Source organism: Martes martes (genome assembly GCF_963455335.1).
Source record: "Martes martes genome assembly, chromosome: 7".
NCBI lineage: Eukaryota > Metazoa > Chordata > Mammalia > Carnivora > Mustelidae > Martes > Martes martes.
Genome location: NC_137894.1, coordinates 143,805,481 through 143,818,148, shown reverse-complemented (window position 1 = coordinate 143,818,148; position 12,668 = coordinate 143,805,481). Strand labels below are relative to the sequence as shown.

At 65.7% G+C, this 12,668-nt stretch overlaps 1 protein-coding gene across 1 annotated transcript; it reads right to left on the bottom strand.

Moving 5' to 3' along the window:
• Positions 1-6,870: 6,870 nt before the first annotated feature.
• ZBTB42 (zinc finger and BTB domain containing 42) lies at positions 6,871-10,272 on the bottom strand (the record flags this gene model as incomplete). Its single annotated transcript, XM_080807524.1, has 1 exon — positions 6,871-10,272. One exon carries the CDS (start codon positions 10,270-10,272, stop codon positions 9,004-9,006), a length of 1,269 nt encoding a protein of 422 aa, XP_080663650.1. The 3' UTR covers positions 6,871-9,003.
• Between the last annotated feature and the right edge of the window lie 2,396 nt (positions 10,273-12,668).

The following is a 12,668-nucleotide window of genomic DNA, read 5'->3' as shown; positions in this document are numbered from 1 at the left end:
GCTCCTGGAAGGAGGAGAGTGTGCGGGTGTCATGGGCAGCATCAACCCAGGAGGCACCGCGAGAGAGGGTCTCTGGCGGAGGGGCGCCTGGTGGCTCAGTCCGTTGAGCAGCTGACCCTTGATTTCAGCTCAGGCCATGGTCTCGGGGTCCTGGGACCCAGCCCCACATCGGGCTTCACGCTCAGTGCGGGGGCTGCTTCAGGCTTCTCTCTCCTCCTGCCCCTCCCGTGCTCGCTTGCGCACACTCGCTCTAAAATAAATATCTTAAAAAGGGAGAGATGGTGTTTGTCACAGTGGAGAGGGTGAGACTCCCTCCCGCGGAGGCTGAGCCGGGCCATGTGTGCGGAGGCGGGACAGAGGTGAAGCGTGGCCAGCGGGGTGGAAGGAAGCTGGGAGAGGAGCCTCGGGAGCCGCCGGTGCTCAGCTGAGCCACACGTGGCCAGATGGAGGCCCCGGGCCCGTGACCTGAAGACAGCCTGGAGGTCACTGATGTCACGGGCGGCGTGGGAGGGTCGGGAGGAGCCGAGCTGGAGTGGACTGCGGGGTGAACAGCTTCCCCCTGAGCTGGATGTGCCGAGTCAGTCTAGCGTCCCCGTGGAAAAGGAACAAGCAAAATTAGTCAAGTGCCACGGGAGAGCGAGGGGAGGCAGCGGAGGGCAGAGCGCACAAGGCACGGCACAGCGGGCGTTCGCGCGTGGTCGCGGCGGCCAGCGAGGCCGGAGAGATTGCACAGGCGGTTGCTCCTCTGAAGAACGAGAAAGTTCGAGCCACACCTTGACCACACACCGGTTAAAAAGGATCAAAGATATAAACATAAATGAAGTAAACCCGTAAAAATGCTGCCAAAAATAACGGCGAATCTCTTGACACCAGAGTGGAAATGCCCAGTAGGCAAATGAACGGAAGACGTGCGCCAAGAGTCAGCCTGGGCACGAGCACGGGGTCACCCGTAATAAGAGAAATACAGACGAAGGTCATGCAGAGACACGGTTCCTTACCTGTCGGATTTTGGAAAATCGTGGAATGTGGCCACGTGCCATGGTGGGCAAGCAGGGAGCAGGTGCGGGGACGCAAAGCCACCGACCGCCTCCGTGGAGGTGGTGCTCTCCTGGGATCACAAGTGCTGCTGCTCACGAGGATGTCCTCCCGGGCCTCCGCGGGCCAGCGAGGCACAGTCACGGTCATTTGCTGGAGTGTCGCATGTACCAGCAGAGCTCTGGGAACCCCCCAGGTGTCCGCTCCCGGGGACCGGGCGATGACACAAGCCCATAGTGAAACGGGTGGGGCTGTTCAGAGGTTACAGCCTGCAGGACGTGTACCCGCTGGTGCGGGAAGGTCTCTGCCGTCTGTTTTTAACAGAAAATCAGCAACATTCAGAACGGCTTCCGTGGTAGGACACCTCTCCGGGGGGCACTGAGGAGAAGGAATATCCGTATTTACAGAAACACTGGAGAACACCCGAGAAATGAGTGGTCGTGGGAGCCCCTGGGCAGGGGCGAACGGGGTGTGCTGGGGGCACACGCCGGAGGAAACAGCCCTGGTGTGTCTTTGAGTGACAGAATCAGGATGAAAACACGACACTGAGGGAGTTCGGGAGGTCAAAGGACCGACGTAAGCAGTCGTGTGGGAGTCTTGCTGGAGGTGCGGGGCAGAGGACGGGTTTTCAAGTTTAACGTAAATCATGTACGTTGGTGCCTAATGACCCATAACCCCCGAATGACCCCACTCTCCCCCACCCAGACCCCATCAGGCAGGAACCAAGTTCCCTTCCTGCGAGTGACCAAAATTCCCAGTTGCCTTTTATTTCTTCCGTATCCTTCCAAGAAACTTCTGTCGCTATGCGAATGCGTGTACTTGTACTTCTCGGTCCCTGGAGGGAGGGACACACCCCAGGCTGCGGTGGCTGAGGGAGGGGATCCGGGACCCCCAGGCTCTGTCAGGACCGAGTCAGACACAAGCCTGCCGGGCTCAGGCCCCGCAGCCTCGCCCAGGAGGCTGTGACCACAGTGTCCTCTGTGCCAGTCTGAAGCAGGAGGGTGTCTCTAAGCATTTTATCACAGAAAGTGTCACACATGCGAGTTTCCAGAGCACATGCCTCCCTGCCCCCGTCGCTGGTTCCAGCAGCCGCTCGCTCCCGCTGTCCGGCCCAGCCACGGCTTTGTCCTTGGCCTTTCACTGTTTTCTTGGGGTTTTCTTAAATGTACACACGTGGAAATGCAGTGAAGTTTGACACATCTCGATGGCTATGTGGCACACCACCCTATAAAACCCGAGAACTGGGGCGCCTGGGTGGCTCAGTGGGTTAGGCCTCTGCCTTTGGCTCAGGTCATGATCCCAAGGTCCTGGGATCGAGCCCTGCATCGGGCTCTCTGCTCAGCAGGGAGCCTGCTTCCTCCTCTCTCTCTGCCTGCCTCTTTGCCTGCTTGTGCTGTCTGTCAAATAAGTAAAAATAAGATCTTTAAAAAAAAAAACCAACCTGAGAACTGTCTGCCACTCCCCAAAAGTCCCCTTGTCCCCACCGCCCGGGGGGGGCAGATGTCTGATTGTTCTCCCGGGCGCTACCCCGCCTGTCCTAGAGCTTCGTGCAGATGACACCGCACAGCAGGCGCCCTTCCCGCCTGCTGTCTGTCCCTCGCTTCAGGGACCTTCATCCCTGGTGTCGCGTCCGGCCAACCTCCCACCTTCACGGTCACACGCCATCCTGTGGCGTGTCCTCTCCAGCCGGGGGACATTTGGGTTGTCACAGGCTCCCGGGGAATGTGGCTATCGCTACCACGGACCGTGAGGAAGGTGCTTGTGGGGACACATGTCTCCCCTCCCCTGGATGAGCCCTCCGGGGAATGGGCAGGTCCCGTGACCGGTGCCTGTCCTGCTTCACAGGGAACTGGCGTCCCTTCCCCAGTGCGGTGCACCGACCCGAGTTCCCGCCCCAGGCGGCTCCCGCAGCCTGGTGCTGTCAGGCTTCCTGTTTGGACACAGGCATGTCCCGCGACCTCACTGTGGGGGCCGCAGTGACTAGGGGTGCTGAGCGCTGGTCCCCATACCCCCTAAGCGTCTTGGAACGCGTCCACCAAACCTGCCACCGCCAAAGGCATCTCCCTGCGGAGACAATGTGTGCCTCTCGGCGCCCTAGGCACCTGCCGCCCACCCACCCGCTCCGGCACCCTCACATCGTCTTCTCAAACACGGGGTGGTTCTCAGTGGTGGGGGCTCGGCCCACCCACGCGGGGCTGGCGTCACCAGCCCCCTGGGTGGCTGGTCTCGCTCTCCTTCTAGGGTGTCGTCAGAATGGGCTCCAGCAGACCTCCCAAGCCCCTCCTTTTCTGCGGGCCGCGCAGGGAGGGGAGGGGCTGCATCCATCCAAGCGTGGGCTCCCGAGGGCTCAGGCGGAAACAGCCAAAGACTCAAGGCCTGGGCGGGGGAGCCGAGTGGAGGGGAGGGGGGGCCAGCAGCTTCAGACACGCGGACCCAGACTCACGATGGAGAAGCTGCTTGGTCAGGGGGACGGGGAGAAGGAGCTTGTGCTGCGGGGGGGTTGCAGCTGTTGTGGGACCCGGCCCGGGGGGTGGTGCAGAGGTGGGGGAGAGGCCACGGAGCCTGGGGGCGCCACTGGATGCATTTGCCCACAAACTGTGGGGTGTCCAGAGCCTTGGCCTCAGACCCTGGACAGGGAGGCAGAAGGGAGCTGGAGCTTCTGTGAGCAAAGGGACCTCAGGGCGCAGAGCCGAGGGAGGGTGGTTTACACGTAGGGGGGTGCAAGCCTCAAGACACGCGAGATTTTGGGAGAGGCAGAGGGGGGAAGAGATGTCCCTTCCCGACCCTGCTTGGGGGGGCAGATGGGAGTGGCATTCTGCAGGGGAAGCCAAGCTGGGAGGGACAGCCCGGGAGGACAGTGAGGCCGAGGGTTAGTGTCCTGGGACGCCAGCAGCAAGGGGGTGAGACTCCTTGGGTGCAGGCCACTGAGGAGGGAGTGGGCAGGATGGACCCGTCAAGGGCAGGCTTCCCTGCACCGTGGCTCTGGACACGGGACGGCAGCAGGTGGTGGTGCCCAGCGGCCCGTGGGCTGCCCGGCCTGTTGGAGGGTGAGACCGAATCCTCAGCAAACCTTACTGACGAGAACACGGCGGGGGCCGGCTCTGATCTGGGCCTGTGCGTGCTTCTGCGGCACCGACCGCTGGAGGGGCTGGAGTGGGTCTCTCCAGAGTCTGTCTTGCACGGTCACTGAACTTGGATGTATGGTCTTTACAGAGGCGAGGAGGCCGGGTTAAAACGAGGTTCCTAGGGGGACCCTAGTCCCCTGGGACTGACGTTCTTATAGGGGGAGGCGATCAGGACCCAGGCACGGGGAGAAGACGGCATCTACATGCCCGGGAGAGAGGCCCCCGGAGCATCCAGCTCTGCTGACGCCGGGACCTTGGATTTGTAGCCTCAGGAACTTCGAAAGTGTCCACGTCTGTGGTGCAAAGCCGCCCAGGGCGCGGTGCTGCGTCCCACAGCTGACGACAGGCACTGTGTCTGCAGCACAGGGCAGGGAATGGGTTTCTCCGTGTACAGACTGCCGTTCAAATTGCTGAAAACAATGCCATTTGGCTCCAATCAGAGAGGAGAGTCTATGCACCCCTGGATTTCCGGCGATGCCCCAGGTGCGCTGCGTCTCTGCAGGCCCAGGCTGAAGCCGGGGGTGTGTGTGCCTGTCACCCCGGGCCCCCGGCCGGCCGCCCCCTACTCCTCCTGAAGGCCCGTGTGCCCGTGGGGACCCCTGCGGGGGGGCTCGGCCAGGGAGGCTGAGGGCTGGGGGCAGGTGACTGTAAGGAGGCAGGCCCAGGGCCCAACAGTGCTAGTCCCCAAACCGAAAACTGCTGTCACCTGCAACCCAGCACAGCCAACAAGTCCAGCACTCCCAAGACGAGCTTGGCCTGCTCTGCAGGGCACTATGGCCAAAGCCCTTGGCCACGGGGGCTCTTCTGTGCTGGGGATGGCCCCAGGGGAGGCAGCTGTGGTACCCCGGCCGTGGTCCGCAGCAGCAGGGGCCGCCAGCTCCTGGTGGCTGCTGCCCGTGTGTCCCCCGGGCATGCGCCCCGTCGCCCCTCTGCAGGCCTGTGCCGACATTCCCATCCTTCAGGTGAGAAGACTGAGGCAGAACAGAAGCGCCCTGGGGACCAGGACGAGGAGAAGTGGCCCTCCCCGCAGGCCTCTGCTCTGTGATAAGCAGCTGCTTTCCACACTGGTGCTGGGGAGGTCGGGTGAGCGTGGTGGGAGAGACCCAGACCCATTTTCCCTTCAATAGGGACAAAGGAGGTGTGGTGGAGCGGGGAAATATCCGAGAAGCAGGGGAGCCCCCGGGGAAGGAACACCCCTTCCCTACCACTGGGCAGCGTGCACACGGCCGAGCCTTCCGTCCTCCACTTGGAAGTTGGCCCAGGTTTTAGGGGTCGGTTTCTGTGGGACTCTACCGGGAAGAAGTGCTGGTGGAGGGGAGGGATAGGAGGGAGGAGGAGGCCCCAGGCCCGCCCACGTGCCTCAGTTTACCACCTAGTCAACAGGTCAGGCTGGATGGCTCCAGCCCCAGAGGCGTGGGTGGCGGAGCCCACAGTGAGCTGCACGTGGGTCCGGCCCTGCAGCCCTGCCCCAGGTCAGCCTCTCCCCCTAAGGAGGCCTTTCCACCGCCACCCCCCCCCCACCGCCTGGTTGGCATGGCAACAGCCTCCTGGCTGGTTCGGAGAAGGCCGGCTGAGTCACCAGCCCAACTGAGAATGTGACAGGGTCTCCCTGCAGGACCGTGGCCCTGGTCCAGAAGGCAGGCTCACTGGGAGCCAGGCTTCATGGGGGAGGGAAGGTGCTGGGCACCATTTCCGAGAAGCAATGACCTGCATTTGGGGTCAGGACTGGTAAGGCCTCAAAGTATAGCCCAAAACCCAGCAGCCCTTTTCAGGGCCAGCTCAGCTCGGCACTGCCCTTGGGGCCCCCTGGCAAGTACGGTGCCCCCTGCCCTTGGGTCTGCTTTGGCTCTACCTGGAGGACACTTTGGCCAGGACCAGGTTTGAGACACACATGTGGGGCTGTCTGCTCGTCTGTCCTGGGCCTGGAGAAAACAGGGACAGCTCAGAGAGCCCCGGGTCCTCGTCTCCATGGGAGGGCTGAGTAGGGGCTGGGACACGCACCCACGGCCACCTGCCAGCTCTGACACCAGCCTGATCTGGTTCAGGGCTCTAGAACCCCCACGGGGGCAGGCCTGCCCAGCCACTGCCCAGCTCCACCCCACTTGGTCTCCCTAGAGTTGCAGGAGGGCCCCACAGGGTGAAGGCGGGGCGAGGAGGGATACACCCCCTCCAAGTCTTGCCCACATCTCCCCAAATTGGGCCTCTGGGGGCCTACGCCCACCCGAAGGGAGGTGGGGTACATAGGAGTTGTGGTCGGAGAGGAAAAGGCAAAGGGTGCGCGGGGGACCAGTGGGGGCGCCCAGGCGTTGCAGTTGCCTCTGGAAGGCAGGTGGACGGGAGGACCCAAGACCAGCGGACCAGGAGGCCTCGGAGCCAAGCTCGAGGGCCTGTGGCCGCTCAGCAGGTGCCCCCATTGCCCCCTGTACAAGGTCCCCTCACCAGGTCCCAGCCTGCGTCCTGCCCCCCACCCCCATGGCAGGGAGAGCAGCCTGAGGAGAGGGTGTGCCACCTGTCCGTGGCCCTGCACTAGCCCACACCCCCCTCTATGCAGCACCCTCTGAGACAGGGTGCCCAGAGCAGCCACTCCCCACCTAGGACCCTCCCTTGCCCCTGGGCTTCTTCTGCCCCCACCCGCCCAAACCCCACTTCCCGCACACACTTGGAGATGCCCGCGCTCCTGTCCCTGGAATAATCCTGGCCACCTCCACGGGGGGCAGACTTTATTAGCAGGGTCAGCAGGAAGACGATGATGGGACGCAGGACAGCTCTGGTGTCCAGGCTGTTGCGGCAGGCGGGTGTGCGCAAGCCAACCGTCCCACACAAACCAGTGTCCTCTGGGTCCCAGGGGGTCGCCCACCCCGGGGCAGAGCAGCATGAGACTGCAGGGAGGGGGCGGGATGGGCCCGGGAGGACCCCACACAGCAAGCCCCCCTCGGACGGCATCTGTGCGCCTCTACCACACACCCGCACATAGTTTGTGCGTGAGACGTACAGAGTTTCTTGGACCAGTGTTGGTCGTCACGTTAAAAACTGACCACTTCTCTTTACATTAACTTCACAGTAACCGTTTGCAGAAGACAATGAATCCAGTGTTGGTAAGTCAGGAGGAAATTTGCTTCTTCCCCCACGGAACCTCTGGGGAAAACCAGGGCGGCCGCCTCTCCCTGCTGCGTGCCGGGGCTGTAGGCATGGCTCGCCTCGCCGTTTGCTGGAGACACACACACACACACACACACACACACACACGGAAACTTGCTCGTGGAGGACATGACACGGAGTGTGAGGTAGCCCTTTTGGAGGTGTGGAGCCCACGGTCAGGACGATCTCAAGCAGGGGCCCCTTCCTCAGTGCGCTCTGGTCTGCAGCCGGGCCAGGGCCTCGGAGCCCCGCGCACCAGGAAAGGCCCCGCAGCACGTGGCAGGCTGTCCGCACGCCGGGAGAGCAGAGGGCGCGAGGGGACACAGCCCCTTCTGCCCACCTGTGAAGGCCATCGGTCATCTCACTCCAGACCAGGCAGACAAATAAATACGACATCAAGTGGTTGCCAGGACACGAAAAAATCACTTAAGCTTGGCTGGACTCTGTCCTCAGTGCCTCCAGCCGGCGGACCCCAGGAGTCCAGGGGGCTCTTGGAAGTGGGGGCAAGGCCCCGTCTGCCTCTCCCCCTTTGTCATAATCACAGAGACTCGGGCAGCAAGACTGGCTGGGTGACCCCCGCCAACTACAAATGCAGAGGTCTCTCGGGGTCTAGGAGCTGTGGGATGACAGTGGGGGGCCGTGACCCCAGCCCAGCAGGTGCTTGTCCCCTGCCCGTTTGCAGCTTGCATCCAGGCCCCGGGGGAGGGAAGGGAGAGCCTGCAAACATGGCCCTCGTAGAGAGCAGCACTGGCCCCCAGCTCGGTGCTCTGGAAATGACCGGCCGCTCCGGGGAGACCTCAAGCGGGCAAGCCAGGGTGAGGCCCACTGCAGCCCTGTGGCAGCCTGTGACACTCAAGGCCCCTCCTGGCCCCACCCAAGGGATGCTCTGAGGCACCCCGGACCCCGAGCTCAGGCAGGGGAGCAGCATGGCCCATCGCCCACGGGCAGACAGCTGGCAACCTCAGGGAAGCTCTCTCTGCATCTAAAGAGAATTGTTCCCAAACTGCGACTTCCTCTCTCCCAGGGTCACCGGCTCCGGGGGACCCACCCTACCCCAGCACCTGGAACGCAGGAGCCCCGTGGCGTCTGCCGGTTCTGCAGCCCAGCCACGCCAGCCGTGCCTCGATGTCCCCGCCTGCACGCCCGGTGCCCGGGGCCTCCCGGGAAGGCTCCTGCTGCCACCCACCGGGAGGAGCCCGTTCCATCCAAGTGCCCTTTTCCGGACACGCTGGCAACTTCTGTGATGTGCGTGTTCTCTACCACGCCCGGTGCCGGGCTCACGAGGATATGCCGGAGTAAGTCAGCGAGGTGGCCAGGAGAGCCCCCCTCAGAGGCAGAAGTGCATCCTCCTTCCTGGTTCAAGGATGGTGGCTGGGCTGGAGCTCAGGGCTCTCGGGACAACCCCCCCCCCCCCCACCGCAGAGCTGACACAGGGGATGGAGAGGAAGACAGTGATCAAGGTCAGGGCACAGCTGGGGGCCGGCGTCCGTTGGAGGCTGGGGGTAGGGAGCAAGGTGTGGAAGAGGGCGGCCCGAGCCATGCTGAGTCCCCCCAAGTCTGGGGCTGCGGTCCAGGGCAGTGGGGGCCTTTCCGCTGGGAGCTGCAGCACGGGGGCTCCTCGCCTTCCAACCCTGCGGCCACCTGGGCGGCCCCTCCCGGCCCTCCCAAGGACAGGTCACACCACACCGCGCCCCACGAGGACTGGTCACACCAGCAGGGACTTGACCGAGCCACAGTGGAATTTCCGGACGTGGCGGTAGAGGTCACCGGACTGCGTGAAGCGGCGCTCACACCAGCGGCAGGCGTGCGGCTTCTCGCGCGTGTGCACCACGGCGTGGCGGCTCAGGTTGTGCGAGTACTGGAAGCCCTTGCCGCACTGCGCGCACGTGTAGGGCTTCTCTCCCGAGTGCGTGCGCTCGTGCCTCTTCAGCGTGTAGGCGCAGGAGAAGGTCTTCCCGCAGAGCGGGCAGGTGGGCAGGGCGCCGTCGGGGGGCAGCCGCGCCCGGGCGCCGTCCCGCTCGCGGAAGTGGGCGCTGAGGTGCAGCTGCAGGACGTGGCCGCTGGGGAACAGCTTGGTGCACAGCGGGCAGACGCGGAGGGGCCCGCCGGGACCCAGCTCGTCCCCACCGGCCCCCCGCTCTGCATCCAGCTCCGGCTCCCCGCCGCCCGCCCCGGCGGCCGGCAGCGGCTCCAAGCCCAGGGCCCGGCGCTCAGCTGCAGGAGCGCACGGGGGCTGCAGGGGGCGGTGAGGGCCGCGGGGGCCGCCGTCGTCCTCGGGTTCCGACGGCGAGTCCCGCCAGTCCTTCACCGGCGGCGGGAGGCCGAGCTGCCCCCGGCTGCAGGCGGCTGTCTGGAGGACGCACGGTGGGTGGACTGGCTCCCGCCTGGGGCTCCGCTTCAGTGACAGGTCTAGGGCACGGTCGGAGTCTCCTGGGCCCTGCCAGGGAGGGGGACCCGGGGCTCGCGGAGGGAGGGCGTGGGCCCCAGTCCGGGGCGGCTGGGCCTTCTGGGCGGCGGGGCAGAGCTCCGGGGACCGGGCGGGCTGGGGGCGCGGGGGCTGGTCCGGCGGCCGGGCCCGGGCGGCTGGGGGCCCGCGGTGCAGCGCGCGGCCCCTGTCCCTGAGCCTGCCCTTGCAGACCTTGACGACGTCGTACATGTGCAGGTAACTGGCGGCGGCCAGGACGTCCTCCACCGGCAGGCTGCGCAGGTCCAGGCGGCCCTCGTACATGAAGTCCAGCAGGCGGCCGAAGGCGGGCGCCGTGACCACGTCGCCGTTGAGCCGCACCGCGTCGCGGCTGCCCGCCGGCCGGTCCCTGTAGAAGAGATGGAAGTAGACGCTGCACGCGGCCAGCACGGCGCGGTGGGCCGGGAAGCGCGTGGTGCCCACCAGCACGGTGCAGTCGCACAGGAAGCCCTGGTCGCGCTGCTGCCGCAGGCGCCCCAGCAGCCGCGCGCCGTGCTCCGGGAACTCCATGCGCCGCGCGCCGCGCTCCGGGAACTCCATGCGCCCCGCGCCGCGCTCCGGGAACTCCGTGCGCCCCGCGCCGCGGCGGGCGCTGACGGGGCGCCCCGCCGCCGCCGGCACCTGCCCGGGCGCAGGAGAAACTCGACCGAAAGTAAACCGAAGCCGCGGGCCGGGGGCGGGTCCCGGGGCGCGAACCTGCGCGCGCCCCCGCCGGGCCGCCCCTGAACTTCACTCCCGGGGGCCGCGCGCCGCGTCCCCCGACGCCCGCGTCGCCGCCCGCCGCCCGGCCGCCGCCGCCGCCGCCGCCGCGGGCCCCATTTATGGCAGCGCGGCCGCGGGGAGCGGGAGCGGGAGCCGCAGCGGGCCGGCGGGCGGGGCGGGAGGAGCCGGCGCCCGCCCCCCGCGCTCACCTCCGCCGCCCGCCCGGCTCTCCGGCCGCCGCCCGCGCCGCGCGCCCTCCCCGGTGCGGCCCCGGTGCGCCGGGCTCCGGGCGGCGCGCCCCGGCGGGGAGGGCGCGGGACGGCAGGGCGCCGGGCGGGGCGCGCTCCGACTTGGCCGGCCAGACCGCGCCCGCCGCTCGCCCCGCCCCGGAGAGCGCGAAACTCGGGGCGGGGGCTGGAGGGGGCGGGCCGAGGCGACTTCCCGGAGCGGCGGAACCGCTGAGGTCACCCTCGCCGCCCCTTCCCGGCCCGCCCCGCCTCGCCCCGCCGGGCCCGGCGAGTCGCCAGCTGGGGCACCGGGGTGGGAGGGGGGAGGGGCGCGGCGGGGGAGGGGGCTCTCTCGCGATATTTGCCGCCTCGGCCTGGGTGTCTGCCGCCCCCCACGGGGTCCCAACTGCGCCCTCTGCTACCGCACCCCTCCCGAGGACCCGCTCCCCTGCGGGCCCGCGCTGGGGCTGTCGCCCGAGGGCTCGCTTTTGGGGGCGCTGGCTGTGGGAGGAAGGAGGGGACCCATGGAGGGGGTCGTCAGTTTTGAAAAGATGACACCCCCCCTTCTTCGCTGAAAGCCTCTTTCTGAATTGGAATTAATTTGGCTGGTACTGTCCTCCAAACACCTGGGCGGGATCTCCACGGCAGAGCCCAGAAGAGGGGACCCCCACGCGGTCAGCAGAGCCTGGCTCCACCTGTGGGGGCGGGGCTGAGTGCCCCGAGCTCTGTGTCCCGGAGCCCCGGGGACAGGGCACATTCCTGCAGACCTGGGGGGACAGGCCTTGTCGGAGGGACCCCCCCAAGTGCCCCAGTCCAGGGCAGGCGGAAAAGTGTTTAGGAAGGGGGAGACCCTGCGGAGGAGCGGAGGGCCTCCTGAGCTGGCATCCTGAGGGCCAGGTGTGAGAGCGCCCAGGTGTCAGGGTGTCACCCAGGTCTGCCCAGAGAAGAACCTGGTAAGAGCAATGATTCTGGAGAAGTTGGGGCCCCGGCGGTGGGAGGTACTGTTGGCTGGCGGTCTCTTCCAATCTCTTCTAAAGGGGCTGCCCTTGTTGGAGCAGGGACAAGGCGCTGACCACTGTCCAGCTTCCCTTCCCAGCAACCCAGCAGGCTAGATGCTCCTGCTATTACCCCTGTTTGGTACTGGGGGGGTGGGCGTGGTTATCGAGGGAAGGGCCCAGGGCCACGCAGCAGAGCGGGCAGTAAATCCCGAAACCAGGGGGGTGGGGTGCACCTGGGGGGCTCAGTCGGTTAAGTGTCTGCCTTTGGCTCCGGTCATGATCCTGGGGTCCTGGGATCAAGCCCTACATTGGGTCCCCTGCTCAGCGGGAAGCCTACTTCTCCCTTTCCTTCCCCTTCTACTACTCCCTCTGCTTGTGCTCTCTCTGTCAAGTAAGAAAATAAAATCTTAAAAAAAAAGTAAGTCCCTGAATCGGGATTCTAATCCCGACAGTCTCCTGAATTCCCACCTGCACGCATCCCCAGAGATGGAGGCTGGGCTGGGAAGGACGAGGACCCCCCACCCCGATTGACTAGGGGTGGAGGAGGTGCTGGCCAAGGGGCTGGATTACAGAGAGTGGGACCTCAGGCTGCAGGATGAGTGGGGAGGCCTCCAGCCGAGCTCTCCAGGAGGAGGGACTGGCCCCCCGTGGGATGGTGGGTGCGAGCCACCCAGAGGTCCTAGTCAAAGCCTCCAGGCTGGAGACCTGAGGAAGGGCCCAGCACAGCTGGTATCTCAAGTCTGCGGGAAGGAAAGCCACGTTTGTATACTAAAACATTATTCCTTATTCATTTGAAGTTCACATCTGACTGGACATCCTGCATTTTTCTTTCCTAAATCTGGCCAGCACCCTTGGAACCCTGAACTCACACCGCACTCAGCCGCTGAGACTGCCCTGGCCCTGGAGGTCTGTCCCCGCTGGTCCCCCACCCCCACCCCCACCCCCTCTTGGCTGGGCTCCCGGCAGGAGGAGCTGGATT